The sequence below is a fragment of the Synchiropus splendidus genome, chromosome 5 (assembly GCF_027744825.2).
Source record: "Synchiropus splendidus isolate RoL2022-P1 chromosome 5, RoL_Sspl_1.0, whole genome shotgun sequence".
Lineage (NCBI taxonomy): Eukaryota > Metazoa > Chordata > Actinopteri > Syngnathiformes > Callionymidae > Synchiropus > Synchiropus splendidus.
Genome location: NC_071338.1, coordinates 24,099,047 through 24,126,961, shown reverse-complemented (window position 1 = coordinate 24,126,961; position 27,915 = coordinate 24,099,047). Strand labels below are relative to the sequence as shown.

At 42.7% G+C, this 27,915-nt stretch overlaps 1 protein-coding gene across 6 annotated transcripts in view; it reads left to right on the top strand.

Annotated features, from left to right (window-relative positions):
• Positions 1 to 342: 342 nt before the first annotated feature.
• celf6 (CUGBP Elav-like family member 6) overlaps positions 343 to 27,915 on the top strand; it is a 201,042-nt gene continuing 173,469 nt past the window's right edge. For 4 of the 6 annotated variants that reach the window (XM_053866722.1, XM_053866721.1, XM_053866720.1 and 1 more), the window contains exons 1-2: positions 345 to 652; positions 13,485 to 13,567. In XM_053866722.1, the coding sequence (XP_053722697.1) occupies positions 403 to 652; positions 13,485 to 13,567 (333 nt within the window). In that variant the 5' untranslated portion in view covers positions 345 to 402. Of the gene's footprint in view, positions 653 to 13,484; positions 13,568 to 27,915 lie in introns of all 6 variants that reach the window. The other 2 variants (XM_053866723.1, XR_008414601.1) reach the window with 2 other exon arrangements.

Sequence of the window (27,915 nt, the reverse complement as noted above, 5' to 3'; positions counted from 1 at the left end):
TTACGTCGATGCCCGACTGGCTTTTATCTGCCGAAACAAAATCACACAATCCGCTCTCACCGTCTCTCTTTCGGCTCTACACAAATGTTTGCGTTCTGACTTTGCCCTGTGGGGCCCTCAGCCACGCTGCGCTGCCACTGCCCGGGGGCCCGTGCTGGCTGATGCAAATGAGCGAGTGGGCGGGCTCTGATTTGGCACTGGAGGAGGGGTCGGGATGGCAGTGGGGTGGGATGGCAGTGGGATGGTTGGGTATAAGGAAAAATAAATAAGAGTGAATCCAAACAAGGACTGGAAGAGGAGAGAAAAGGGAGGGAAAAGCAAGAGGAGGAGGGGGGCGTGCAGTGACTAGAGAGAGAGAGAGAGAGAGAGAGAGGGAGAGAGAGAGCAGCCCATTGAGGAAAGATGGCTACAGTCACTGCAAACGGAGTGCAGCAGGAGAATGGATTCAGCACCACGAACAGCGCCGGCAGGATGAACGGACTCACCATCGGTCAGAACACCATCCCCATGAAGGACCACGACGCCATCAAGCTTTTCATCGGCCAGATCCCCCGAAACCTGGAGGAAAAGGACCTGAAACCCCTGTTTGAGGAATTCGGAAAGATATACGAACTCACTGTACTGAAAGACAGGTTCACGGGGATGCATAAAGGTGCGATCTCATCTTCTCTCGACTTTGTTTTCGCGCAGATTCAGGAGAGGTGTCAGGCAATGTTTTGAGGGGAGAGCACGTGGAGCGCGAGCGCGGGGTTGGTAGGGTCCGCGTCCACGTGAATACTACAGCCCAAACCGCCTTTGTGTGTTTACGTTGACTGTCCCGGGGTGAGTGGGCGGAACACGCGCTCTCGGAAAGAAATGACCGGTGGATCCGGATCATGTGTGGAAACTACTATGCGCTGTGATCTTGCTCCGTGGGCGTGTGTGTGCGCGCGCGCGCGTGTATGTGTGTGTCGGCAGTGTGGGGATCCACCGCTTCCCCTCATTGTCCCAAACTAGCGGGATCACTACCCACTCCGTCATTAGTCAGACACGCGCGGCAGATGTGCGATCGATAGTTGTGATCACGAGGGATGGACTCGTGTTGCGGGAAAATACCCAAATGACTCGAGCGGTTTTCTTAAAACCTCTGCTGCACCAACGACTCTCGGGGGTTCATGCCAAGTTATTACCACGCCAACTTCAATATCATGTCATCGGATTATTGCGAGTTCCACGAGGTCACAAGTTGATGGGCGTCAAATGTGCCTCTAAATAACAATACACTTCTTCATCACCGGTCAAAAGCGCAATATTCTATTTAAAACATCTTAGTTTATTGTCCGTTTTTCATCCGTGTGTTAGAAGAGGAGTAATATTTCTTCCTGATTTTTTTTTTACTTTAGTTTATATCTGTATTCATGCAGTTCCTAATTCATCACAGTTAAATTAATGTAAAATTAAGTATTGTAGTGTCATTGCTAATACAACTTCCATTTTCTACACACTTTGCTCATGATACACGTTCATTATTTTGTAAATAAGATTATATTTTAATTATTGTTTTTTACTTCCATCATTATTACTGGATTGTTTCTAACTATTTCGTTTCACATAATAATTTAATACTCTATCAATTTTATGGTCTTTATGGGGGTATCGCAGATATTCAACAAGGTAATTTATTATTATTTTTTTAGTATCCATTATCACTGTATTTTTTCATAATGATCATGTCATATTTCATATGAATTCACATGGAACAGTCGAGCTTATATTCTATTTGCTCTGTAAGCCCTCACGGCTTTCTATGTATTTCAGCATGTATAAAGTCAAGGTCCAATGTAAAATTATTTTTTTTATGGTTAAACATATATCAGTAAGAACCTCTTTAATGATGAATTTATTGGCATACATAATAATTAAATTATGAATTACTTTTATTTATATATTTATTTTATTGCAACATTTCAATCAACTTTACTGTGACCTTTATCAACATCATTTGAAAAACGTTTTCAGCTGAAAACCCTTTGAGCTCACGTCATGTTGTTATTACTGATCATAAAAGGACACGTTTGATGTCTTGTGTAGATGGGTGATTCAATTTTTACTCATCCATTAGTGTTTCAGTGTGTTTCAACAGTCATAAAGCTTTCAATCACTGTTTGATTTCCGGGTGACACGAGGGTACGGTTGAGTTTTAAAGCTCATGAATATTTCCCCGAGCAATATTTCCCACTGAACTTGTTATGCATCTCCTCGTCATCTTCACCCTCCTCCTCTTCCTCCCCCTCCTCTCTTCCTCTGAACATGGCTTTTTATTGTTGTTTTTGGCCTCACTTGTGGAGCTGACTTCACGCTGGAGTCTGAGCAGATCTCAGCGGTGTGTGATGACGTTCACTGTGCTCGAGAGATTCTCAGAAAGGAGGTGGATTTTCATTTACCTCCACCCCTCTCTGTCTCTTCAGTCCTAAAAATGTTGATCATCGACATCACTATTCAGATACTACGGTGAAGCTCAGTACTCAAACTGCAACTGCCGTTCAGATTCCACAGATGAGACCGTGTCAAACAGTGTGTGTGTGTGTGTGTGTGTGTGTGTGCGTGTGTGTGTGTGTGTGTGTGTGTGAGCGAGAGAGAGAGAGCGAGTGAGAGAGAGAGACTGGTTTATAAATTCTTGCGAGGACGAGTTCTGGCTAAAACTCCTCTTTGTGGGGACACTTGTCTTAGTTTGGCCAGTCCTAACAATAATAACTAGGTCATTATTATTAGGTTTAAGTCTGATCCTGGATAGAGTTAGTCTTTTGTTTTGGATGGTTTAGGGTGAAAGGTTCGGGAAAGGGTTATGGCAATGAGAGGTCCCCAGAAAGATAGCGGTACTAGTGTGTGTGTGTGTGTGTGTGTGTGTGTGTGTGTGTGTGTTGTACCAGGGATAGGTTTGATGCATGTCGCAGTGTGTATTCCATTGTGTATCTACAAATGCTGGGGTGTCAGTCTGTGTACTTGTATCCATCATGGCATTATTAAGTGTGTGTTCGGTTGTGTATAACTGTATGTAGTGTAGTGTGTCCTTTTGTCCATGCCACGTTTGTCATGTATGTCATTGTGAATGTGAGAGCATGTAGAGCATCAGTTTTCAGTGTTTGTGTGTCTGAGATTGTTTAATGTTGTGCGTGTTTTAATGTGTGTGATGCAGGTTGTCTTTAGTTGTTGATGTCAATGTATACGTAGGATGGTGTGTCCTTGAACGTCAGCTGGTCTTTGGGTGTGTTTGCTGTGTATCTGTGGGGATGTTGATCTTTGTTTTGATGTGTGTTTTGGTTGAGATAATACATAGAGAGTATACATGTGTGCGGCTTGTGTGGTACCATATGTATTTGATGCTGTTTTGTGTGTGTTAAGTGTGTGAGTGTGTAGCTGAAGTTCCTCTCCCCCACCGGTTCCTGCAGCCCTCCAGTTCCCCACCTGTTCCTCCTGCGTCCTGCTTGCCGTCTGATGATCGATTAAAACAATATTTCAGATGTTCATGTTGTTTACACTCGTCCTCCATCATCCCTGAATGTCAGCGCTCCGGAGGTCTGTTGCCTTCAGGAAGGATAATCCTGTTCCAAAAGCCTGGTCAAATCATCCTCATCCAAGGCCACTCCGGTGTTTGCATACTGCCCACTTCATCCCGCCTGACATTCACACTCACATTGGAAGCACAGGCGTGCACTTTTAATAAGATTCCGCAAATGCATTACAGCGATGAGTTTCCCCGACTGGTTGTTCACCTGCAGCCATGTTCATGCCTCCTCCCGTGTGTTTATTCAATACCTGAAGAGCGAGGCGCCAGGAACACCAGTCGGGAAATGGGATTAGTGTCGTTAACAAACGCCCGAGCAGGTTAAGTGCATCATCGGATGTGTCAGTCAGGGAGAGCGGGTTGGACCGACCATCCACCCTCTAACTCAGCTCTCCAAGGTGACAGTAAAACTTTGGCAACTTGGCTTTGTCAAGACCCAGTTCATCATTTATTCATCTCCGCTGCTTCATGCCAGCCGAGCTGGGGCTGTGTAGCCCGTGCTAGCTGGACAAGTGACCCGTCCTTTTTGCACCAGACGGAGGCATCCAGGAGACGTCCTGACTAGATGCCTGAGCCACCTCAAGCAGCGAGGAGTCAGATGGCAGCTCTTCTAACCCCGTCTGGGATCCGTATTCATGATCTTGTCATCTAATTCACCACCCAAAACCACTGGATGGAGAGCTTTGCCTTTTGGCTCAGCTCTTTCTTTGTCCATCTGGCACTCGTGAACAAAATCTCAAGACTCTTGAGCTTGTGGAAGAAAAATGTTTTTCTGGTTGATGATAAAGAAAAAAAAATGTTTTGTTGCTGCGAACTTTGAAAAATCTTTTTAATGCTTCTATTCAGTTAAAGGAAAAAAACAACACCAAAAGAGAGGATAAAATGTAATAGCTGGAAAACCTGTCTGGCCCATTATATTTCTGTTTTATTATTAAACAAATAATTAACAAAAAAATCAAAAAATAATAATGTTATTAATATTAAATAAATAAATTCCCAGATTTACTCATGAAATATATTAGCAAAACATTTAACAACTAATACTAATACTAAGACTGTATAACACATTTTTTCCAGTGTCAATGCAGAAAAATCTTGAAATGGATAAAATGGATTTAACTTTATTAGACTATAGATTTAAGGCTAACAAACACAAGTCCATTGAATTTAGGTCAATTTATATATATATATATATATATATATATATATATATATATATATATATATATATATATATATATATATATATATATATATATATATATATATATATATATATATATATATATATATACCTTTGTTGAATAAGCAATAAGCTTTGGTTGTTAAACTGAACCCCTACAGTGAAGCTTTTCCTTCCTGCGTAAACAGCGAATGAACAGCAAACAGAATCTTTATTCTCCTGCTGCTCTCTTATCAAAACATCTTTCAGATGTGCTCAGTAACGCCCTTTGAAAACCTCAGCTGATGATGAGTGTCGCAGGTTTGAGCGTTTAAGCTCAATCAAGTGCATTTGCAAGAAAACCCAAGCCCATAATAGTTTCTACAGCCAGGTCACATGACCACTCGGCCTCACCACCAGCCGGCACGACCTCGCTCAGATGAGAAAACATCCCCATTAGCACATAAGCAGCCTCAAAGCATGTTGTCGAGTCATGCTGCTTCAAAACTACCATCACTGCGAGGTGGCCTTTCCTCCACCTCGGAGCAGCCTGGTTATCTTTGCTGCTCTCCCAAATTGTTGAACAGGAATTCATGAGATAGCTGCAGCATTACTCCAAGAGCCCAGGAGGCAATCAATGTTGCACAAATCCACACTTTTTATCACTCAAAGTGACAAAAAAACATTGTGCGACAGGAGAGATCCAGCACATAAAATTGTTCAATGTGAGGCTTTAGATTTAGTTTGACGGCTCCTGCAAATAGTTGACGCTTACAACGGGAGTGGAAGAAAACCTGAGGGCCGTTTTGACGCAGCAATGCTCTTATTTTATACCCTCCGTTCACTCATTCATCTTATACATTTGGCAAAAGGTGGAATTACTGTGGCCCATGCATCAGTGGGCACAGAGCTATGAGCCATATTACACTGCAGTTTGTACTGCTCAGATCTATAACCACTGGCCTACAAAATATATGTAGTATGTTCAGTCAAGTTTGTTTTGTGCCCACAGCCTGATGTTTATCTGTCTTATCACTCTTGTATGAAGGGAGTTGAGGAAGACAAGGTGGGAAAAAGTGGGATGAGAGGGACATCAACGTAGAGGCAAGAGTGACAGAGGATAGACGGTAAAAAGAGAGACAAATAATGGACCAAGAATATTGGAGATGAAGAAAAGGAAGACGGACAATGAGGTTCAAGGATGAGAAGGGTTTGACCTGGGAGGAAGATCACAACAAGTGATGGCCAAACACCCCCGATGGGAAACATTGGCAACTCACGTGTGTGGGATTTGTTCCTCAAGTTTCCTCCCATAGTCCCCGAGAAAAAATGAAAGAAAAACAAACTATCATGTAGTAGTGATTCAAAATGTTTCAATTATCATTGTTAAATGAATTCTAGGAATATTGTTTAGATCGATGTAACAGATGTGAGTGAATTCCCTCTATTCGTTTCTACTGCTAAATGAACTGCTGACTGAGCAGTAAAACATCATTTTCCTGTTCTTAACTACTTCATATTCCTACTCAAATAAGTCGTGCATATTTAAGAGATACTATATTGGCTGTGATTCCATTTTAAATGCATGATATCAGATGGCAGCTTGGTGAGTTTTCTCCTCCTCCTCCTTGTTTGGACCAGTTGCACCAGGAGCTCTCTGGAGCTCGCGCGATGACTCGGCAGTATTGGCGGCGGTGGAGCTTGTCAGTGTGCGGTGCAGCCAGGTCGTGCTGTTTAACATCCATCATCCACTGAGCACTACATTATCATAATACTTAGTGTCAGTGCCGGAGCGGCCGCATTGTTCAGACATGCTGAATGATGGTGGGGGGCAAATCTTTTGCTTGAGTAGCGTTATTTATCAATGCGTCTGATGCTGAGAGGAGGGACGCGGAGCTGCAGGAGAAAGAGATACAAAGAGATGTTAAATGTCCTCATCCATTCCGCTCCGGTCCACCGGTGCACGCCGTGTATTTGGCTATTAATAGAAAAGCAAATTGACATAAAAACCCTCTTAGGCGTTTTGGAAAGTAGGTCACTAATGCATCATCATGGTTCGCAGAAATTTGAAAACAATAGCTTGACAAAAAAAGGTTTTAATAAAACATATTGTTGTTTTCGAAGGATACTCTGACTCTGAAACTGCATCTGAAGGTGAACTAGTCCCTAAATACAGTCTGATGAAATGTATTTTGGAATGCACAACTGAACTAACCACCCGATCCTCTGTTCATTCACGAGATCAGGTCCAAAATGGTGTCAGTGAAATGTTGACCACCTGTCAAAGTTGGACCAAATTGCTGGGCAACGCTGAGAAACCACCCTCATCCCTCGCCATCCCAGGATTTATTATATATTCTGGGACATCTGAGGCAGCGTTGAAAGAGGCGGTGGTCTGTTAAATATATATTGTGACTGGAAAACAGAGAATTTCTGCCATTGTTATGTCTTCTTCATGTTTCATTAGAGCTACGCATCAGGTAGTTACAGCAACACTGCCCCCCACTGTTTCCGGTGGTACTGCTCTGTTTGGCCCGTATCTATATGATTTTACGGAAACATGCACAAATATGGACCAATGAAAGCAGGTGATGGATGGAAGGATCCATCCGGTTCCATACTTACGTTGAGTGTAAACGGGCCTTAAGGCGGAGTGGTCCGAATCTTAAATTTTCTGCGCTGGCAATAGATAAAAACTTTTTAATTATTACTTTTTTTTCAACACCAAAGTGGCCAGTGTTATGCTCTCAGTATGATTTGTCTCTTCAGTGCCTCCAAAGTTATTCTAAAGAATGTTCTTGACCGCATCAGTTATGTTGGGTTGCTGGAGGAAACAAATATTGGCAAGAGGAACGCTTTATTATTATTATTATTCTAATGTTGATCGCATCTTCCTCCAAGTCTCTCAGTTACATTTGGATGAGACAAATCCAAGAATGAGTTAACACGCTTCAGTGCGATTATCGAGATTAAAAAATAAAATAAAATAAAAAAGCGTATTTATTGACAGCTCTAGAGAAAACTAAAATTAATGTCTGTGTGAAAGGACGTGGTGTATTGGTGGCGAAAAATATGTTTCTATATCTTTGTTCTTTGCAATAATTCACAACATAATTTTGTAACTTTTTCGTTGCGATAAGTCATATTCTTCCTGCTATCTTTAAAACTGGCTCCTTTTGAGTTTCACCTAAAAATGTGCTGAAGAAAGTGGACATTGATTGACAGTTGGTGTTGGTTGAGTGACAAGTTCAGCGCAAGTCTGCTGATGACTGCTTTGATCAATGGATGTGTTCCGTATGTGGATCAGCCAGTGCTCCGAGCAGGATTCGCTCAGATGGATAGACGGACCAATAGATGGAGAGATGCCTCGCGGGTGACAGCGTTGTAAATATAAAAGCGAGTTCGCATATTTGTCTCCGAGCCCATGAGAAGACGGCGTTCAGATCCCTCTTGTTGTTTCCCCTAATTTCCCACTCGCAGGCTTTTTGTGTGGGAATCCATTTGCATTTCTTCCTCTAATAAACATACTTAGTTCAGACATGGGTGCGGAGAGTAAAGCAGTGCAAATTGCTCATGATTCATGAATTCAGAGGTAATGAATTGAAATTTTATACAAACTTGTGGCAGAGTTATTTCAATTAAACCTGCCCAACGCCTCAGAACCCGCCATTTACTCTCGATGCCCGAATGCATGCGATTGTGTGCACATGCTAATGCGGGTTTTAAAACAAATTGTTGGAGAGGGGGGAAAGTTCTTTCTAGTAATTACCCAAAACGTGTCCAACAAATGCGGAAGAGCATTTCTTACTTTCTCCTGCTCTACTTTCCCATTAAAACTTGAGTTGAATCTGCTGCACTTTTGTCCTTGGCTGTAATTGTGGCGTAGTAAATGTGTCTTTGATTACCAACGTATTATTTCTATCCCACTTAACCTCCTCATCAAGGATGCCACCACTGCCTCAGCTAAACCGGCGCCGATCCTTCATTTGCAAAGCTCGCCACGTGCCCCTTTCCTTTTTACCGTTGAAGCGCACGGTGGTTGGAATAATTGGGCAATTTTAACTTGAGATGAATATAACAGGCTGCTGTCTAAGGTGCTCCTGAACAACTTGTGGGCGAGTTATCTCGCCAAATCATTTCCCTTTCATTATCGCTTGCTAGTGTTTGTCTCTCGCTCCGCCTGCAGTGAGAAGAGATTGAGTTGGGAAGCTGGATGAAGATGAAGGTCTGTGCAGATGATCTGTTCATTGAGCATGGTTTAAAATGAGGTCTTAATATTTTTGGCAATTCAACGAGCAGCCAGTTTTCCGTAGAGGATGTTACCAGTTACCCAATTTAAAGGTGAATTTGCATGATATTTGTGCTGGACTGAACCATGGTGATTTATTGAGAGTAAGGCGACGCCCACATGGTGAGGCATACTTTCACATCTTTTTCTGTGCGGTCACAACCGACTCCATGAGGACAGTGTCTAAAACAGATGCTGGAGACACACCCATTTAGATTCGAGCTTGCTTGTTTTGTTTGCCCGCAGCACGACAAGTTTGGAGAGAAGTAGAAGCAATTTTGTCCAATATAAATAACAAAACATTTCCACTCCAAAGGCACCGCATTTTGACCATTTTCAAGTCCTCCCATGATGCATGTCAACTGCTGTGTAGTTTCACTGGGGTCAAATGTGTCCCACATGATGTTCCAAAGGAGGGGTTGCTCTATGGGCCATGCACTTCATTTGGCTATGGCCTTTACACCCGACATCTTGTGGGTAGCCTGAGTGAAAAGCATGATGATAAGACGTGCTCTTTGTCTCCCAAGTGGCATGGAACTGGATACAGAGATCTCAGTAGCACCAACCCTCGACTTAACCCTGAACCCTAAATACCATCTTTGTTTTGTATGGAATTCTGCCGGCGGCATCAGAATAGACTGCAGACGTTATTGTGATGCCTTCAGGGTGAGAATGTGTTGTGTGTACTCTTTTACTCACAGAATAACTTTTAGTTTGATGATTCACTATTGGTGTGTTTCCTCCGTTATGGGTCTGTCCATCATAGGTAGTTACCAACATTACTTCTGCTCACAACTGGATTCTTACCAGACAGTTGAAAGAGATCACTTTATTGTGGATTAGCTTTGTATCCATCACGTATTTTAGTGTCTGCTTCTACTTTGTGAATGGTAGCAAAGGAATATCCAGTCGCGTTTGCCAGAGTTAGATTTGGAGTTTCAAATCTTCCTTCAAGTTTTTTGGACAGGCCCAAAGCCGGGTTGGCACCATTGCCTTGTGGCATTTGGACCTCATACGGATCTCACTAAATATATAGGTTTTGCATGTCTCTACATGTCGTCCCTGGAAATCCCAGTCATATTCTTCAATAAGGAGATTTGCACTGAGAGTCAGTGAGCCAGATATTTTCCTCTCCATGCTGAGATCGAAAAAAACCCAAAACAAAATAAGTGCTGTTATTGGCAAACAAGTCGTAACTTGCTCTTGAAGACCAGATTCCTATCAGCATGCTCCTGTTATGGTGCATATGTAATCCATACCTGTTAGTCAATTTACAAATTTTCTGCTGACAGCCCGAACCTGCTAGCAGCTGGTACATCCCTGTTATCTCCCCTCAAACTACATCACTGTGCGTGTCCGCTCATCTGTTCCACAAATGGTTTTCTCAATCACTAACTCCTCTGGGCTTATCACGTCCCCTGAGTCAGCACAGTTGAGTGCAGGTATTTGCTAAAATACTACAAAATTACCACTTCTGTGACAACGCGGAGGGATCCAGGAGGCCGGCTCTTTTCCTTACACAAACATATCTATATTTATGTATGTTTTTTCAGCATGAAAACACACTCAGCTTTGGAGAAGTTTGAAAAGAAAAAGCCACAAACGTTGTACTCCTTTTTATCTTTGAAACTCAAGACTATTGTGCACAGCAGGAGTGGGCAACTGAATTTCCTAAGGGGCCCGAACCAGACGTTCTCAATGTGAGCAGTTTTGGTTCATCGTCTTCAGACGCTGCTCCTCTCTTAAGTTGCTTTGACTTCCCATCTATTAGTTTTTAAATAACTTCAGAAAAACTTCCATCTCTGCAGATCTGTACCTTGGGCTGGTGTTCACAAGCACAGAGACGAGATACATGTAAGAAGGAGAGCTACAGAGTTGCAGAGAGCTCTAAAGTGTTATACTTTGTCATATTGAAAATAAAGGGTAGAAACAGGACTTATGAAGGTGACACCGAGTGCCTCCCTTTGGAGCTAAGGTCTTCCAATGTCCTCTGTCAGTCGAGGAATCTGTTCATTATGTTGTCGACCCCACTGTGTGAAGTGAAAATTCATGATCCAAAATAATGTTTCCCATTTATGAATAAGCCTTTATTAAGCATTTAAATGCTGTTTAAAGACTCACTGATTCCAAACACTATTTTTTTTGTAAACCTTGCTCACCACGCTGCAGTAAACAACTACTTCTAAAAAATAAGGCTGGGAGTGTAACTGGTTAATCTGGAAGGCAGCATATCATTTCTTAAATATAATTCACTCTTTCATGATTCTTTCAATTCATGACTGTGCAAATGGGCTTCCGATAAAAGCAAATGTTTGCCCTCTTGTTGTGTTTCCTATAAGTGGCGCCTCACCAGGCTATGGAACAAAAAACAGTGGTTGGGGTAAGGGTTTATCAATGGGGCGGCGCTCCTTAATATCTGTAATGTTCTGTTCTTAAAAGGGCAAGTTTCATGTCAAAGCATGTTGTGATCAGAAGTTTGACTCACACTACCAATGAAGAGGCATTATTTGTACCAAGTACCATCACAAGTAAGGAAACATTGAGAGCCACATGGGTCTTCAACCATGGGTCTTCGTTGGATTATAGCCGGCCTCCTTCTGTGAATAAAGTTGCTTGTTCCTGATCATGGATATTGTTGTGGGTCTATTATCAGTCTTTGAAACACAAAAAAGTGAAGAGACCCTCTTGTACAAGTGTGGCAGCATAGAAAACAGTCAGGTACTGAAGGTGATGGTGTTGTTCTCCAGACAGTCTTTAAATATTTAACATGTATTCCAACTCCTTTTTTGATTGCGGAACCAAAAGCCTGAAACAACTGTTCAATTGATTCATACTGCTGAGATGATCCCACAGCTGGGGACTCACTCGAGGCCTGAGCTCATGTCCCACTGTTTTGTCGTGCCAAAGAGGATGAAGAGCGTGTCCCCGGGCTCCAAACCGCTGCGAGGTTGGCCGATTCGTCAGTGTCGTGACGGTGATTTTTCCTTCAGAGAAACCGCCGGCTTGTAGAGCAACATGAAGGTTGTCAGGGGGGAAAGGGAGCTCTCCTGGCCAGGTGCCAGAGCGTGCAGCTCAGTTTCGGGGATGATGGAAACTACATGCTTCATGCGGAGTGTCAACGGTGTGTGTTTTAGACGCCGTGCGCGCTCCTCTCTTTCTTCTCTCTTGGGAATCCTTGGCAGGTGTGACATGTAGTAATGGGAAATTATGCCGCACAGTGCAAATCCTCTTTTGAACGGGGTCAGCGACTGTCAGCGCTGCCAAGCACGTATCAGGGCAGGCACTCAACCTTTAATGAAAGCTGTCACATATTTGCTCGGGCTGTGTTTATTGATGCTTTTCTTTCCCTCCTCTCGCAAACACTACTTTTTAATTCGCCGGTGGAGTGTTGGCAGCGCTCTCCTATTGTCATTTCTTCATTAAGCACAGTGGAACGTTGGCGTATTTCAATATAGCGCTGAATGTTTGGATGCAGATTAAGGTCTCGTTTTCAGAGTTGTGGTGTCACTCTTGAAATTTTTACTACGATTGTCTGAGTCCAAATGAGAGAGAACTGAAGCTATTGGAATGACTGTGCCTTTAATGTTATGAACAAACAATAGAATTGACTGAGAACAGTGATAGAATTCTCTTCTAAATTCTATTGAAAGTCAGTGATGACACATGACATTGGGTCACGAACAGAGCCATACAACTGGCTTATGTTGGTCACATGGTGTTGGATGTTGAGCACACACATGATATCTCAGTTTGTTGTTGTAACCAAACAAACTGGCGCAAGACTTGTCTGGCAACCTGTGTGTCAACTAAAATTGTTGTAGAATATTGTAGCATGTAGCATCGTTGTTTAGCTGTGTTGCAAATGAAATCAAGATTTCTTTAAATAAATCGGCTGTGGACTCCCATTTATTGAAAATCTGTGATATAATCGTAAGTAAAATTGCAAACTATGGCACCATGATGAAAAAAAAAGGCTGGTAGTGTGGTCAATTTTGTTTTTCGTGACCAATTTATCTAAAAATGTTGTTTATTTATTCATGTATTTATTATTTGTAAAATGTCTTTTGCCTGTATAGAAAATGTAACTTAGAAATGACTTTAGTCATACCTACTTCTTTTAAAATAATATCGTCAACAAGGTTCACTTTTGCTTTTCACTGCTGCTTTCTTGTTTAGTTCACAACCATAACCCCTAAACAAAAAATAAATAATACATTTTGTGACTAGTGACTGCATGTCGATGTCCTTCTACTTCTTGTGGTTTCTAATCTCTGATCTTGACAACGGTTTAATTGTTGTTCAACAACTAGCCAAATTCGATTAAAAAACAAACAAACAAACAAAACACAATGAGACAATTCCACATCTGATTGATCCACTGGCGTTTGAGGCTATTTCACTGTAGTTCAAACACCTGTGATTCGCTGTGCGTTGCGTCTGCGTGTGATGTTTGTGTGTTCATGTGTCTCCCTCTGTGTGGTTTGTTTCAGGATGTGCCTTTCTAACATATTGTGCCAGAGAGTCAGCACTGAAAGCCCAGAGCGCCCTCCATGAACAGAAGACTCTCCCGGGGGTAAGTGTCACCCACTGGGACTCACCAGAGCCCACGCCACACTGCAAGCTCCATCTACATACCTTCGAGTCGACCGTGTTGAAAAGTGTCTGGCCCGGCATAGTCGAGTCCAGTCGAGAGTGTGAGTGGCCCAACTCACCTTGCTGTGTCTTATTCCACTAATCACCCTGGCGGAGATATTTGATAAGCGATTCTTCATAGCAGCCCGCGCCGTCCTTCCCCTGTCCTCTCCCAATATGTCCGCCGCACACTCTAATTGCCTCGAGGAATCCCACTGTTATCATCACATATAATGAAACAGTAAGTACAAACAATGATTTCAGTCATGAATACCATCTGGTGTTTGTTGAAATTCCGTGTAGTTCCCACTCAACAGCTTGCCTCTGGTGAGTGTTTTAAATAGAAATAATTCCAGGCTTCAGTCACTGCAGGTAAAAACGTGGTGGTGCGCTCTTAAGCCCACCCAGGAGGAGCCTCTCGATCTGGGCTGAGCACGAGCTCGTGCTGTATCTCTGCACTCCATGTGTGTGAAGGAGGGATTGACTCTCACATCAGGGGAATTATCGAGGTGTGATTGAATTACGCACATGTGTCCTTAAGTAGGGAAAGCTGCTCCAGTAGCCCGGCTCTCCACTGCTCCCTTTCACCCCCGTTCCAGTCAGCACATACCAGGACTCCCTCCTAGGTTGGGGATTTTAATCAGAGCTGCAGGAGATCCGGCTAAATCTCTTGGGAGGTGGAAATAGGTGGAGGGAGAGTGAAGCGGGCAGGCAGGGGGTAAGAGAGGTGCTGGTGATGGAGTTCAGAGGCTTTTCCACGGAGGGGGCGCTCTCCTGCTGCCCTGGGTGGACACAAAGAGAATATAAAACAACACAGACCTCTCACTTTTGTTTAGAGCAGGAACTGGATTGCGCTTCCATTTTGGATTTGCACATAATAAATGGATTTTTCGCCGCTATAAACCAACTATTTAAATGCAAAGGCTTTTAAATAAATAAACAAAAGTCTTACGTGGAGGGAAACTCAGGCATCTTGGTCTTTTTACTGTGATAAAGATGTCCTTCCTTTTTTCAATTTTGCTCTCAACAATAATAATTGAATCATTATTTAAAATAAGTATGTCTGAATTATTGATCGATATTCTTTGCAAGAGGTCACTTATCCTTGTATCTTTCTAAAACAAGTCAGTTTTTAATCATGTTTTCTTTCGTTTATTTGTTCAAGTTGAAGATAGAAAAAGAAGTACATTAAATTTGATTTTAAATCTGAAGAATAAAATGTGTTTAAAAAGTAAGTCTGCAATTCAATTGAACAATTTAAAATCAAAATATATGAAAATAATTCAAATCAAATTTTAGCTCATGTAATATTCCGTAGTATTTTCTCCATGCGTGTGTTGGTTTCCCCCTCTGTCCCAAAACATACTTGATGAAGTGGTGATTCCAAACAGTCCGTAGCCGTGTGTGTTCTTGATAGTCTCCTGTATGTATCTTATATACATAGTGGACACAACCACCTGCAACACTTCAGCAGCGACGAAAGATCTATCCATTGATTCTCATAGCAGAATAGACATCAAAGGACTGAGACTTTGGCAATAGGAGGGAAACATTTGTCGCCTTTGCGAGGGAGGATTTTGGTTTTTTTGTTTTCTCAAGCAAACCTTGTGTTGTTTCAGGAGAAGTTTCCATCCCTCTTGTGTTAACAAGAAGCGTGCGAACCGTTGTAGCTAGTTTCTGGAACATTTGGAGCATCTGTAGCGGCGCAGCGGCAGCTCCCTCAGCGACCGGCTGCTTCCCGCTCCGTAATGAGATGACTGTCCTGATGCTCCGGGATAGGTGTCCCTGTCTTTATTACCCCTCATGAAGGAACATTCTTGTTTGTCTTCCATCTAGAAAGAGGTTAATGGCGTGCTCTGTAGGGTTTGGTAAACATTTCCCCTGTACGGCTCACAGCGAGGGGTCAGTCCAGCAATCTCGGGCTGAGCTCAGACTGCATTCACAAGGCTAATAAAGATGTTCTGTCTCTTTCTCTCCCCGTCTGTGGGGCTGTGTTGATGTGTGTGCGCGAAAGAGAGAGAGTTTCACAGACAAAAGCGGAAAAAATAGAAGGAAGAGGGAGGAGACAAAGACGGGCAAAGACAGTGAGGGGTGACACTTCGGGACAAGCCTCATTGTCATTGTCATGGCCTGATGGTTTTAGATGCTCTGTCGTAAAGTTCTGCTGTCATCTCAGCAGCCACACACACACACACACACACACCCTGACACACTCACACATGAGGCACCGTAATTCCACTTCAATTCCAATGAGACATGTTTCTATAGATTTGAAAAAGGGGATTTTAAACTCACACTTAAAGTATCATTTTGCTCAACTCTTTTGCCGCCGATGTAAACTAGAAACTCCCAGGATTGTGGGGCTTCAATTCACGTGTAATAAATAATCCCTCAACTTCAGGGGCAACGTTTTATTTGGTGAGTTGTCAAGTCATCAAGTGAACGGTGAGTCATGAATCAATGGTTTCGTGAAGTGTGCCGCCTTTCTGCAATGTTACGAAACATTTTGGGGTGACTTTTCTTCTCTCGCTGGAGACGGATTCCAATAAACACTGAGACGGATAAGAGGCGGAGATGCTGTCGGGTGAGATCTCAGCAGGAAGCGTCGGCTCTTACATCACTTCCCAGATTGGCTGTGAATCTTCCCATAATTCACATCCTCTTATTTACTAAATCTGGTGCTGTTTGAGCTGAAATTGAATTGCCACGAGGGGATTTGGAGTGTGATGGCGCGGCTGCAGCGAGCTCTGTTTACATGCTTTGATTAATTGCATGTAAAGAGCATAATGAGCTCTTGATGTCCTGTGCATCAAATCCTGCTGCTGTAGTTTGTACAGTGGATGTAATCACAGATCCAACCTTTTGCCCTCGGTTCGCTGGAAGTAGCGCGTTCGGTCAGTTTGGAGTGCTGCTGTAGGATCTCCATCTCCAAAGAAATGGGCCAGAATCGTAATGTCAGGTGACCACAGCTGTAGCTTTGGTAGCAGAACACGATACAATAGACTGAAAGCCAAATCAGAAGACACCTTTTTTTTTACAGAAAAATATATTTAAAGACCACTAAACGTATTGGTAACTAAAAAAATCGATTTATTATATATTATGTTTGGGGAAAATGCAAATGAAATGAGACAATGCAATTGATTTAACACAAGAATTTGGAGGGAAACTATGAGAATTTCTTTTTCAATAAGCACAAGGACAAAAGGTGAATAGAAGGACATTTTTATTACTGGAGTTGATAAGAAAAATAAAAAAGAAGAAATGACTTGACAAATACACGTTGAGGAAATCGACTTTTGCAACACTGAAGACTGCCTTCCACTTTCCCACCGTCAATATATTCCATGTGAAGAGTTAGGATTTCATCCTGAACATAAATGTTAATAACTGCACAGACCATTATATAGTGCACATCATCGTAGGCTTGAGCAGCGCCATCCACAACACATCCGATGCCTTGTCTTGAAAGCTTTTTGAGTTTAGCAAAGCAATATATCTATATGCTTGGAATCTTGTTGAATCTATTTGGGTTTTTCAGTCTAAATGAATACAGAGCCAATCTCATGATGCAGTTTTGAAAAATGGCTGCCCAGGACAGGTAAGCTCCCAAGGCACCGAGGCGTTCAGGACCAACTCTGGGCTGTAGTTTTCAAAGAACTGAACTTCAAGACCACAGTCATAACCGATAATTTATGTTATCACGCTGCGTAATTTTTAAGCTCCGACAAACCTCATCTGCAGATGGCTAGAAGACGACAATAACAGCTGAAGCTGCAGCTCGGAAATGTTATTTACAAGCGATATAGCTTCCCGTCATGCCGATGCCGGAGCGTCAAAATTTCAAATAAAGCCTTCGCCTTTGTTTAAGGGCCGCGACATTTTCTCCTTGCAGGCCAATTATCTCCCAGTGTTGGCTTGTAACAAGCATGCTAATTGGATGCGAGTGAAGCCTGAAAGCCAATTAAAATTTTCAAGAGAAAGAAGGCTGGGACGCGTCTTGCCTTCTCCCCTCCAGTCCCCCCCGCTCAGATCACATTATCACTCCCCTGACTCTATTTATGTGGCGTGATGAGTGCCCCGCGACCTCAGACTTGTTAAACAGGTAGCTTCTCTGTCAGAGGTTTGGAGTTTCTGCATGAACGCTGTGCAGCGGCAGTGACTGGCCTCCGATTTGAGAGCTGGGAAAATGACCATTAAAACCCCATCTCACTGTATTACATCGATCGAAGTTGTAGATGATGACGCATTCAGGTTAAGCAAAAAGGACATTGTTTTACACAGCCGACTTACAAGTTCAGTAGTTTGGATCTAACTGGGTCATGGACTGACTGCAGGAAAGAGATCCACAATGGCAGGCTTGAGTCCTTCAACTAATATTTTTAGACTTTTTTAGACATAGAATTTTCTGTCAAGCCCTAACCCAATGATTTGAGTAGTATCATAAACAGATGAGGTTGAGTCGCTAGCAAGGTTTTGCAGAGACGTTTTCTACTCCAATATCGTCTCTGAAACCACCTAAACCACGTGTTGAACTGAGGCCCATATCTGGCCCACCAAAACATTTTCTAAAATATGTGTAGTTGTTGACAGTGTGTCCATTTTGGCCCCCTGCGTCATTGAGTTTGACACCCCTGGGCTATGCACCTCTATACATTTATAGAGGGGGAAAACAAGAGCAAAACTCGATGGGAGAGAAAGCCATTTAACTTGTCAACTTAAAGTGGGAATGGTCACTGTAATTACTATGTAATAACATTAAAATACTACTTCAGTGACCCAGGCTTCAGTATTCAAACACAAGTGCCTGAATCAACTGCCCATTTTTGTTTTTCTTTTCTTTCAGTACATCTGAATAAGTCATGCCAAAACAGGTAAACATAGATTGCAGCAACTCTTTTGTTGTTATCTCTAGTTTGTACTTGTTAATGTTCATCATAGTATTTACCAAATTGCACTCTGTGGTGTGATTAAACATAAGTTACATAAGTTACATAAGCGTGTGAAGCCATGTGGCAAAAATACAGCGCATTTTAACGACTTTTTAATGTAAATGTTTCCCATTTCCGTCCAGCTACTTAATGCAGATCCAACTTCTAAAAAGATGTTAAATTCAGTAATGAAGTCTTGCTCAGTGGGACTCCAGATAAAAACTGTGCTTATCAGAGGACACATTGAGACGCTCTCCTGAGGGTCTCTCCTCCAGGAAAGACCTGCTGGAGTTTAACCTAATTGTTCACAGTGAGGTCTCCAACTCTTTAAGGCTGGAAAAAAAGTATCGGCTTGCTGATCAATTTGTCAGATTTGTCAGCCTCCCGTCCCCTCGAGCGGTTAATATGAAGCAAAGTTAAAAAAGAAATCCGTCCACCAGCGGACCGGAGAACCCGGCAAGGACTCCCTGTGCTCTCCTCCTCATCAATTACGTCCGTATCATTTTCTTTTTGCCGTCTCGAAGAAGAAATTAAAAAGGCCCATTGTTTTTCTTATTCCACCGGGATGAAAGCATTTACTGCGTCCCGACACCGTGCGTGGCCTTCCTGCCGATTAGGGAGTGAAAGGAATCACAATCGTCCAACGCGCTGGGCATTGTGTCCCATTATGTAGATGTGGGTCCTCAAAATTAATTTGGTTCCATTTGATGGGATTTTTAATCTGTGTTAAATGTTAATCCTGGCAGGCTGGTGGGTGGACGTCATGTGGAATGTTTGGCGTTTCACTGGTGGATGCAGAGAAAGCACAAAGACTTTTAACCAGCCCATAAATATGGATGTGCAGCGGCCGAGGGGGGTGGGGGGAGTGAGCAGGAGAGATGGTGTTTTCAAAGGCCACAGGGCAGGAGAGTTTGTGGGCAGTGGAAAGAACGTGCCCATTTTGTCTTCCTGAGAAACTAGAAGTGAATGCTGCCCCAACCTGAGGTTCATTCAGGACAAAAGACAACCTCATTGCCCAGGTCCACAAAAGGCTTATTTTCTTCCCAGATAAAAGGTAACAACAGAATTTAGATATATTCCAACAATAAATTCAAGAACGCAGCACTGTGTAGTAGTTCCCCGTGAAGCAGCTGCTACTTCCTTCGGCTTTTGCTTTTTTGTGAATTGATCCACAAACCAGATACAAGAAAAGGGATCTAATTTCTTCAGTATTGTTCAAATTTGGCTTTATACCAACCGTTTTTTTATTTTCCCATCCACCAAAATGGTTTTATTGTAGCCACAGAGGCCATGACTTTCCTCTCCCTATAAACTCACCCAGCTCTTCTACCGAAGTATGTGTTCCCTCTGCCATGGGTAAAGTTGGATATGCTCACTCCACACTGACTCTCAATGAGTCTTTCATCTGAGTCTTTCACGGACGGTCAGGCGTTTACATCAATAGATAGCACATCAGCTCATGTGACATTTAAAAAGCATCAACATTCACTGGTTTACAATGCCGCTGACTGGGCCACACGGAATCTAACCAGGGTTGCCACTGGTACATGACCCTGACTTTGGATATGCCTTTGTTAGGTGGAACTTCTGAAGGCTATGTAGTATCTGACTCTTCCCAGTTTCTGCATCTAATACTGTTCACCCTTTATTGTAGGCAAATCACTGATCATAAGCAGATCGATGCGTACATTAGCATCATGGATGACAAATGACAAATGGACCTCCTTCCACCAGCTAAGCCAGGGACTTCTGTGTGGCTGAGAGATCGCTCGGCATGTATTTTTTTCCCCAGAATTTAATGTCAGTTCAGAGTCAAATTACATCCAACAGTCCACACAAATGCATCCACAGATCAGGAACCAGCCAAGAGTCTGGTATCGTGTCTGGAATCCCCAGGTACCGCCAGGACTCAGGTGGCTTGTTCTAAGTTGAAGGGGGGAGAAATCCGCCACAGGATCATCTTATAATAAAGATGTGAACACCCACAATACATGCAAAACCAGAAGTAAAATACCTGTACAAATTAGAACAATACAAACACCGTTTTATTGCACCGTACAGTAGGAGACAATGGGGGAATGGGCCAGTGACACTTGGACCATGGTTGGGCTGCGAGCGCCTCCTAGAGGGCGGCTGAAAGATTCTTGTTTTACGCCTTTGGGCTGTTAGGGCTGTGAGACGATCAGTTTTAACACTTTAGCCGCGTATGATGGCAGTAGTGTGTCACTGAATTGACTTGACAGCTGCAAATCTGTGATAGTTACCAAGTATGGAGAAGTTCTTGAAAAGAAATAATGATAAAGAAAGTGAAGTCACCCCCCCCAACAATAAAAACTCTTCATGAAAGCACCTGTTGAAGCAGTTTTTTCATAAAAACATTTTATGGCGAAACTTTCATTTACACTTTACTGAAATCTTCTGTGGAGTTTTGGATTTTATTCAGAATTTTACTCACTTTTTCAAATGTTCTCAACAGTTTGCATCAAGTGTATTTTTTCTTTTGCAAATTTGATGAATATGACTTGCACCTGCTTCTGCTGCTGGTTGGACTTCTCGATGACCAATGAATATGATCACGCAGTTTCATGTAATGTCACGAGGTTTTGGTTTGTTCACATGTAAGTAGGTTAAATATGGTTGTTGATCACAAATGAAATCAAGAGTAATGAATCATTGAATTATTACTTGAATGGGCCCTGGGTCCATTAGTTCTGGGAAAGGTGGGCCCCGAGATCAGAAAGGTTCAGTACCCCTGCTGTAGACAGACAGATTCTTGAGCAAACTATGGCTGCTTTGTCCAACTTGCCCTTGTTTAAGTTGAAGCGTTCCATTTGAAAGGCCAAAGTCATTGAATGAATGTGATTTAAATTCAGTGTTTTTTCCCTGATAAACAAAAGCTCCATCTCAGTCTCAACTTGTTTCCTACCCTCTTTTCTTGACTGATGTTTTTCAGATTGTTTGGTGGAAATGGTGGAAGGCCTCACTGTGTGGCAGCGCATTCATTTACACCTTTCCCTCGTGTTGATCTGCTGCCTCTTGCGCTGACAGGTGGAGTCAGGCGCTCCGGCGCTAATTTATCCACTTCTTTAGCTGTAATGAGGCAGAACTGGTAAATGTGGGGACGGCATTGTTAACATTGCTGCTTCACTGGGAAAGAGAAGGATGGAAATGAGGTCTGTGCGCTGTCATACCTCAGAGAATGATATATATATATTTTTTGTCTTGTAACCAAGATGGATATTTGCTAGGCGTCCGTCTGAAATAGCACGTTTCCAAAAGCAATTAAAAAAACCACTCTCCACAGCTCTGAGATCAGGCTGCGTCTTGGCTCAAACAGCCTGATCGTTCGTGACAAATCATCAAAAATGATGTGTATTTGGCTAATTAACTTGCTTTCCACCCATTTTCCGAAAATCAAGGAATGAATTTCACTTTCAAAGTCGTGTGATATCCCCAAGATGTGACGGCAGAGTTTCAAACAGTGTGACGCCTCAGTGGAAACAAGTTTTGACACCTCATATTGAGCTGGTGGAGTCACAAAGAACGTGTTGTCTTTTAACAGACAGCTGCAATGGAAGATGCCAAAATTCAATTTACTTTCATTCCCATTGCATTTGGTTGCCGTCATCTCATTCCCTTTCCATGTCCTTTTTTTTCCCCCCTCAAAGCTCTTTTTGTCTTGTCACATTCTTTCTAGATCCATCCTTTGTGTCCCTTTCTTGTCTGCTCCGACCAGTCATCTCATGTCTGATGTTTCGACATGCAACAATCCCTTTCCCCTGTGACCATCCCTTTTGTTGGGAAGCATCCAGAGCTGAAGACAACATTTCCTGATCTTTATGTCTTTCAATTTCTGATCAACCTCATCCTGTATCCAGATTCAGATTTTACCTGACTGTCCCTTCTGTCTCTACTGATCCATCACCATCTTTCCTCCGCATCCCACCTCGACACCTTCTTTGCCTCCAATCCCGCCACTCTATTTTCAAGACACAATCCTTTCTTTCCATCCAGGTTGCCTTCGTTTCTGACAGCTTTTCTCAGCCGTTGACCCATTTCTTTCTACTGTCCTTTTCTCACCAATCTATTTCTTTCCATCCCGACCAAAGTCTTTCCTGGACAGGCCTTTTATTTCATCATGTTCCCATTTTTTACTTTTCTTTCGGCTCCCCTTCTATTCTGACCGACTATCTTGCTCTCATTCTTACCTGACGACTCCTTTCCCCTCGTCGTGTTCTTTCATTCCTGCCTGCTTTCTACCCTCTCCTCCTCACATCCCATCAGACCTTTGATTGATACTCCTTTTATTCCCGACAGATCCTCACCTCCTATCTCGACTCCACAGTTCCTTCAGAGATCCTTTGCTTTGCATCCAGTCACCTTTGTTTTCAGACAGATGCTTTCCCTTCATCTGGTTGTCTTTATCCTGGTTGATCAGTCTTTCTTTAATGATCCATTTGTTTCTTTCTATCACTACCTTTCTCTCCTGTTCTTTCCCTTTATCATGTCTTTGTTTCTCTATGTCGATTTTCCTGAACAAAAACATCCTGCCTTTCCAATTGTTTAGTTTTCTTTCTCTTCATAAATGTAATTTCTGACCATCTCTTTATTTTCATGACCATTCTGTTCTTCCTTCTTCTTCCTTTCTGTCATTCCACTTTCTGTCTCCAAACATTCTCCTTCTTTTCTGTCTTTTTCCGTTGTTTCCTTTCATGTTGAAACTTTTCCATGCCCAAATCATTTCCTTTGAATGATCTCCCAATTCCAGCGTGTCTCCCTCCATTCCTGCCAAGGTCCTCACCCCCTCTAATCCGTCCTTTCATCACCTTTTCCTGGTTGTTTAGACTAGTCTTGATCAGCCTTGCCACTCCCCTTGGAGCATTTGATCTCAACCTCGTCCTTTTATTTCCTCCAACACTCCGTCGCCCTTCTGTCTCTCCACTGCGACCTCTCTTTATCATCCCTGACACCTGTTCATTCTCAAACCTTTCACCGGTTGTCTTTTCTTTTCCTCACATCCTCCTGATTTCCTGAAGTGTTCTCTTCCCCTTCCTGTCGTACCATTTTCCCTCATCCTTTCCTGCCCATACTCCCTGTTCTCCTCTCTCCGAGTCGTGTGGGCTTTCTGAACTCTTGTGCACCAGCCATCTTTCTTCTTTGCAGGCCGCACCTCTTCCCTCCATCCCACCACTTTTCTTATTCTTTATGACTACCAATTATTCCTCCACCTCCACCGACTCCTCAAACCTGTCCAGTTGTCGTATATCCAGTTCTATATCTTGGCATAGCAATCCAGTTTCTCTCTGTCTCTGACCCATCCTTTTTGTTCGCTGCACATCCTCCACTGCTCTCTCTCTTCCTTCCTCTCATTACTTCTGCTTCTCTTTCCTTCCTGTCGCCCTTTCAAATCAGCGCTGCTTCCTCAGGTTGCTTTCATTACATCGCTTCCCCCGACAGGTGAGCCGGTCTTTCATTGCAATTCACATCACCGTGAGACAATCGCCCGACTAATTTACTCTGGAAAACAGGAGGTGAACCAAAGTTTGGTGTACTCGTGTGGATGCAGAAAAACTACCACTGGACTTCCTATCTTCATTTGTGGGGGATAGCTGGGGAAGAGCGGCGCAAGAAAAAGTGAAAAACTGATGAGTCATCATGAGAGGAGATGCTTCCTTGCATAATTAAGAACTGTGTATCGGCAGGACAAACTCTGCCATCAGCGTGTCCAATGGATTAACCACGGCAAGCTCCCCTTATCTACCTCATTTAGTTTAAGAAAGAAAATGACCTTGCATTTGTTTACACGCTGATTAAAGGCACGAGGGAGAGAAAGACGACCACAAGTAGAAAGACTTTAACTTTCTTTTTTTTTTTTTTTGCCTGTACATTGAGCTGCATCTGGAGCGGGTCACGCAGTGAGAGAACCACTCAGTGTGGAAGCTGACAAGCAATGAGTGGGTTGAGATGAAAAAATATCAGTGTGTGTTTGTTTGTGAAGGTGGTGTGTGATAAAAAAAAAAAAAAGTATGTTTGCTGTGTGGGTGGTTCCATTAGTTAGTCTGCCTGTTTTATTGCACTGGGAATAACTGCTGTTTCTTTTCTCCGATGAGTCAGTCTCTATAGTATCTGTGTGTTTGTGTGTCTTCATCGTTAACGTTCTAAGAATTGAAGGCATTTTGAGGTTGTCTGAGGATGTTTGAAGATCTCCTAATGAGTTTCCAAGGAATGCTCCATTTTAGAATGTAACCTGAGCCCTCGACTATTGTGGTTTGTGTTTTAACTAAGACTCTGCTGCTGCTTTGATGGGTAAATAGAGAGTCAAATCTTGTCTCCTGTCCTGAAAAACAATCAACATTTCTTAAAGGCATGATGTCCATACTGAGACGGAACGGGTTGAGACGACTGTCTGGAGTGATCTGTGGCTGGGGATAGGTACTGAATTTGGAACTAATATTGGTTCCAACCGAATTACGTCGGTTCTATCAAGTGTCATGTTTCGGCACTTGATTGCATCCTTATGACTATGTGGGAAAAGTAGGTGACTTTCCAAGCCAAACCCGAACACATCATAGCATAAAGACGTCAGTACCTGCGACCGTTTTTCAATATCACTGTTTGAGCATGTTAGAGCATTTAGCAGCGAAACATTTTAAACATTCTGCGGCGTGGGATTCATAGTTCCTGGTATGTAAAATACATGTGAGTCAGTTGGAACACAAAGTACCTAAATAATAATAGTAATTTACAAAGAGCACTGTGTCACCAGCACCAGAGAACATAGGTACGCGGGAGCTCTCCTGGATGTCTAGTGCATCTTGACATCATGTTGGAGTTACAGGACAGTGACAATGCAGTCACCTTCATCTGCTCCAGATAAAGATGTTGAGCATTTAGGATGCACTTTTAGTCATAATCAGCTCGGTTCTTCCTACTTTGCGACCACAATGTACATGCTTTTTTGCGTCAGACCCTTTGTCAACTTGCACCAAAGTGAAAGTGAGAGGGCAGATGGCTGTCACGGCGCTGTGGCTGCAGTGTTGCACTTCTCTCTACTGGGCACCCATCCCTATCTGAGTAGCAGGGAGAGGAAAGGTTTGAAAACATCAGTGCAGTAGTAAGGTCTGCCTGACCAAGTGGCTGAGTTAGAAGTGGTGGAGTTGAAGATGCTCAGGTTTAATAATGGTTTAATAATGTGAACGCTTCAAGGACTCATGATGTGGAGAGGCGATGATGATGGACAAAGAATGTTACAAATGGACAGAGTAAAACAAGGTAAGAAAGACAACTGATGTGGTTTGGGGATGGGTACTTGCAGGCGAACTTGCAGTGATAACTATGCAATAGGCTGATGAGACATGCTGAAAGACAAGGCAGGCAAAGTAGAATGCGCTGGAAACACCGGCAATTGCAAAATACATTTTCACTATTCACCTCTACATCAAGACATTGCCTTTTGGCTCAGCTCTTTTTTTCATTTTAAACCTTGACAGGCAGATGCAGTCCTGTAAGGTTTTGTTGGAAAAACAAAGACTGACTTTTACAAACGGCGATGTCACACCGCTGTAATATTTTAGTCACTGGAACTAGTTTATGTAATTCAGTATATTTCCTGTCAACTGAAACTAAATCTCACTCCTCTCTGCCGATAAATTCACTCCAACGTTTGCAGGCGGTGTGTGTGCCATGTCAGTTTGGCTGCAAGAATTTCTTGAAAATCTGAAATTCTCTCTATTTGTTTATCTCCCTTTTGGCCATAAACCCGTTGTGCAGTAAAGCTACACAGCACATAATGTCCAGAGAAACAATGCTGCTGAAACAATGTAAAATCTCACAGTGGGGAGGGGGAGCACGAAAGAGCAAGTGAGATGGAGAGAGGCTGTCGCTACTTTCCAGTGATCCATCATGAGAGTTTAATATTTAATAAATGTATTTTATTTAAAGATACTTCACATTACGCTGGAAGTGTGGTTATGGCATGGAGTTATCGTATAGTGCGTACGTCAGCCAGGCAAAAGGAATGTAAAAGTGAGTCAATTTATGTCCTATAGTGAATATAACTGTATTCTTTTTCCTTCTACTTTTTCTTCTCTGTGTTGGATATTTCTTTCTTTCTATCACCTGTCAGTTGTTCCTTCTTGAATAAGCTCTAAAGAAACACATTGCTGTGATGGTTAGGAATCATTTGAAAAAGGTTTATTTTGGAGTTTGCATGCTTTTCTGGCTTGGTTTTATATTTAGGCATTCCTGTCTCCACTTGTCTCGATCACCACCCTTCGTCAAACCCATCCTCTTCATATATCCTTCGCCCCATTCATGAACCTCAAGTTGACTTGATCCTCTTCATCTGCAACATTGTCTCTCCTCTCCCTGTGTCCAAACCATCTGGCCTCCCCCACATTGTCTCCAAACCTCTTCACATGTCCCTCTACTGCAGTATACCAACATGTGATCTAGTCCTTTCTAGTCACTCACAACCTTATTCCTGAGCTTCTAAACCATACATCATTCCAGAGACTTTCATTCTAGCTGCTACTGCTGCTACTAGCGGCTCACAGATCCTCCTTTTCCACCCTGCCTCCACTCTCTTCTTGATTTCTCTCGACTATTTTCAAGCGTATGGTTGCTTTGGTTGTGTCATGTTGAGTGCACCTAGTTTCACACGACACAGCCGACAGTGGCGAGCAAGTACGAACCAGCATCAATAGCAAGTTTTTAACCACAGTAAATCATGAATGAGGAGGTATCATTCTGAGTGGGACGAGGACGAGAGGACGGAAGAAGAGCCCTGCCCTATTTCACTTTTGTTCCACTGCTCTGCTCAGTTGCGCCACTGGAGTTTAGCCACTTTACTATTGGAATAAAAAAAGCACGTTTCTAATCATAATAAGTCAATGTACTACCTGAAACTTCATGGTGAGCCAGTTATTTTAAGGTAAAATATTTAATGTGAACTTGTTCAACATTAATATTTAAAGGTTTAATTTCCACGTGTCTGATTCACACCAACTTTTTAAGTCTGTTTCCAACTTTAATAATGACCCCTCATTAAACATTTTTACATCAGAGACAGGAAGTTGACAAGACAAAGAGAAAATTAGACTGAGGGAAAGAGCAAGAGGTGAAATAAGGGCTGGCTCCTGCAGTTTCTGTTCTGTCTGGTTCAATGCTGCCGAGGAAGTTTTTGACAGTGAGGTGTCAAAGTAGCACCTTACCTTTTGCTTATTAATGCCGCGCTCGCAAAGGTGTGTCTGCGTCTCTCTCGCACACACACACGCACACACAAATCTGGAGTTGGAGAGCAGCTCAGTAAGTTGTACAACACAGCGTTGATCACAGCCAAACACAGACACGCAATCAG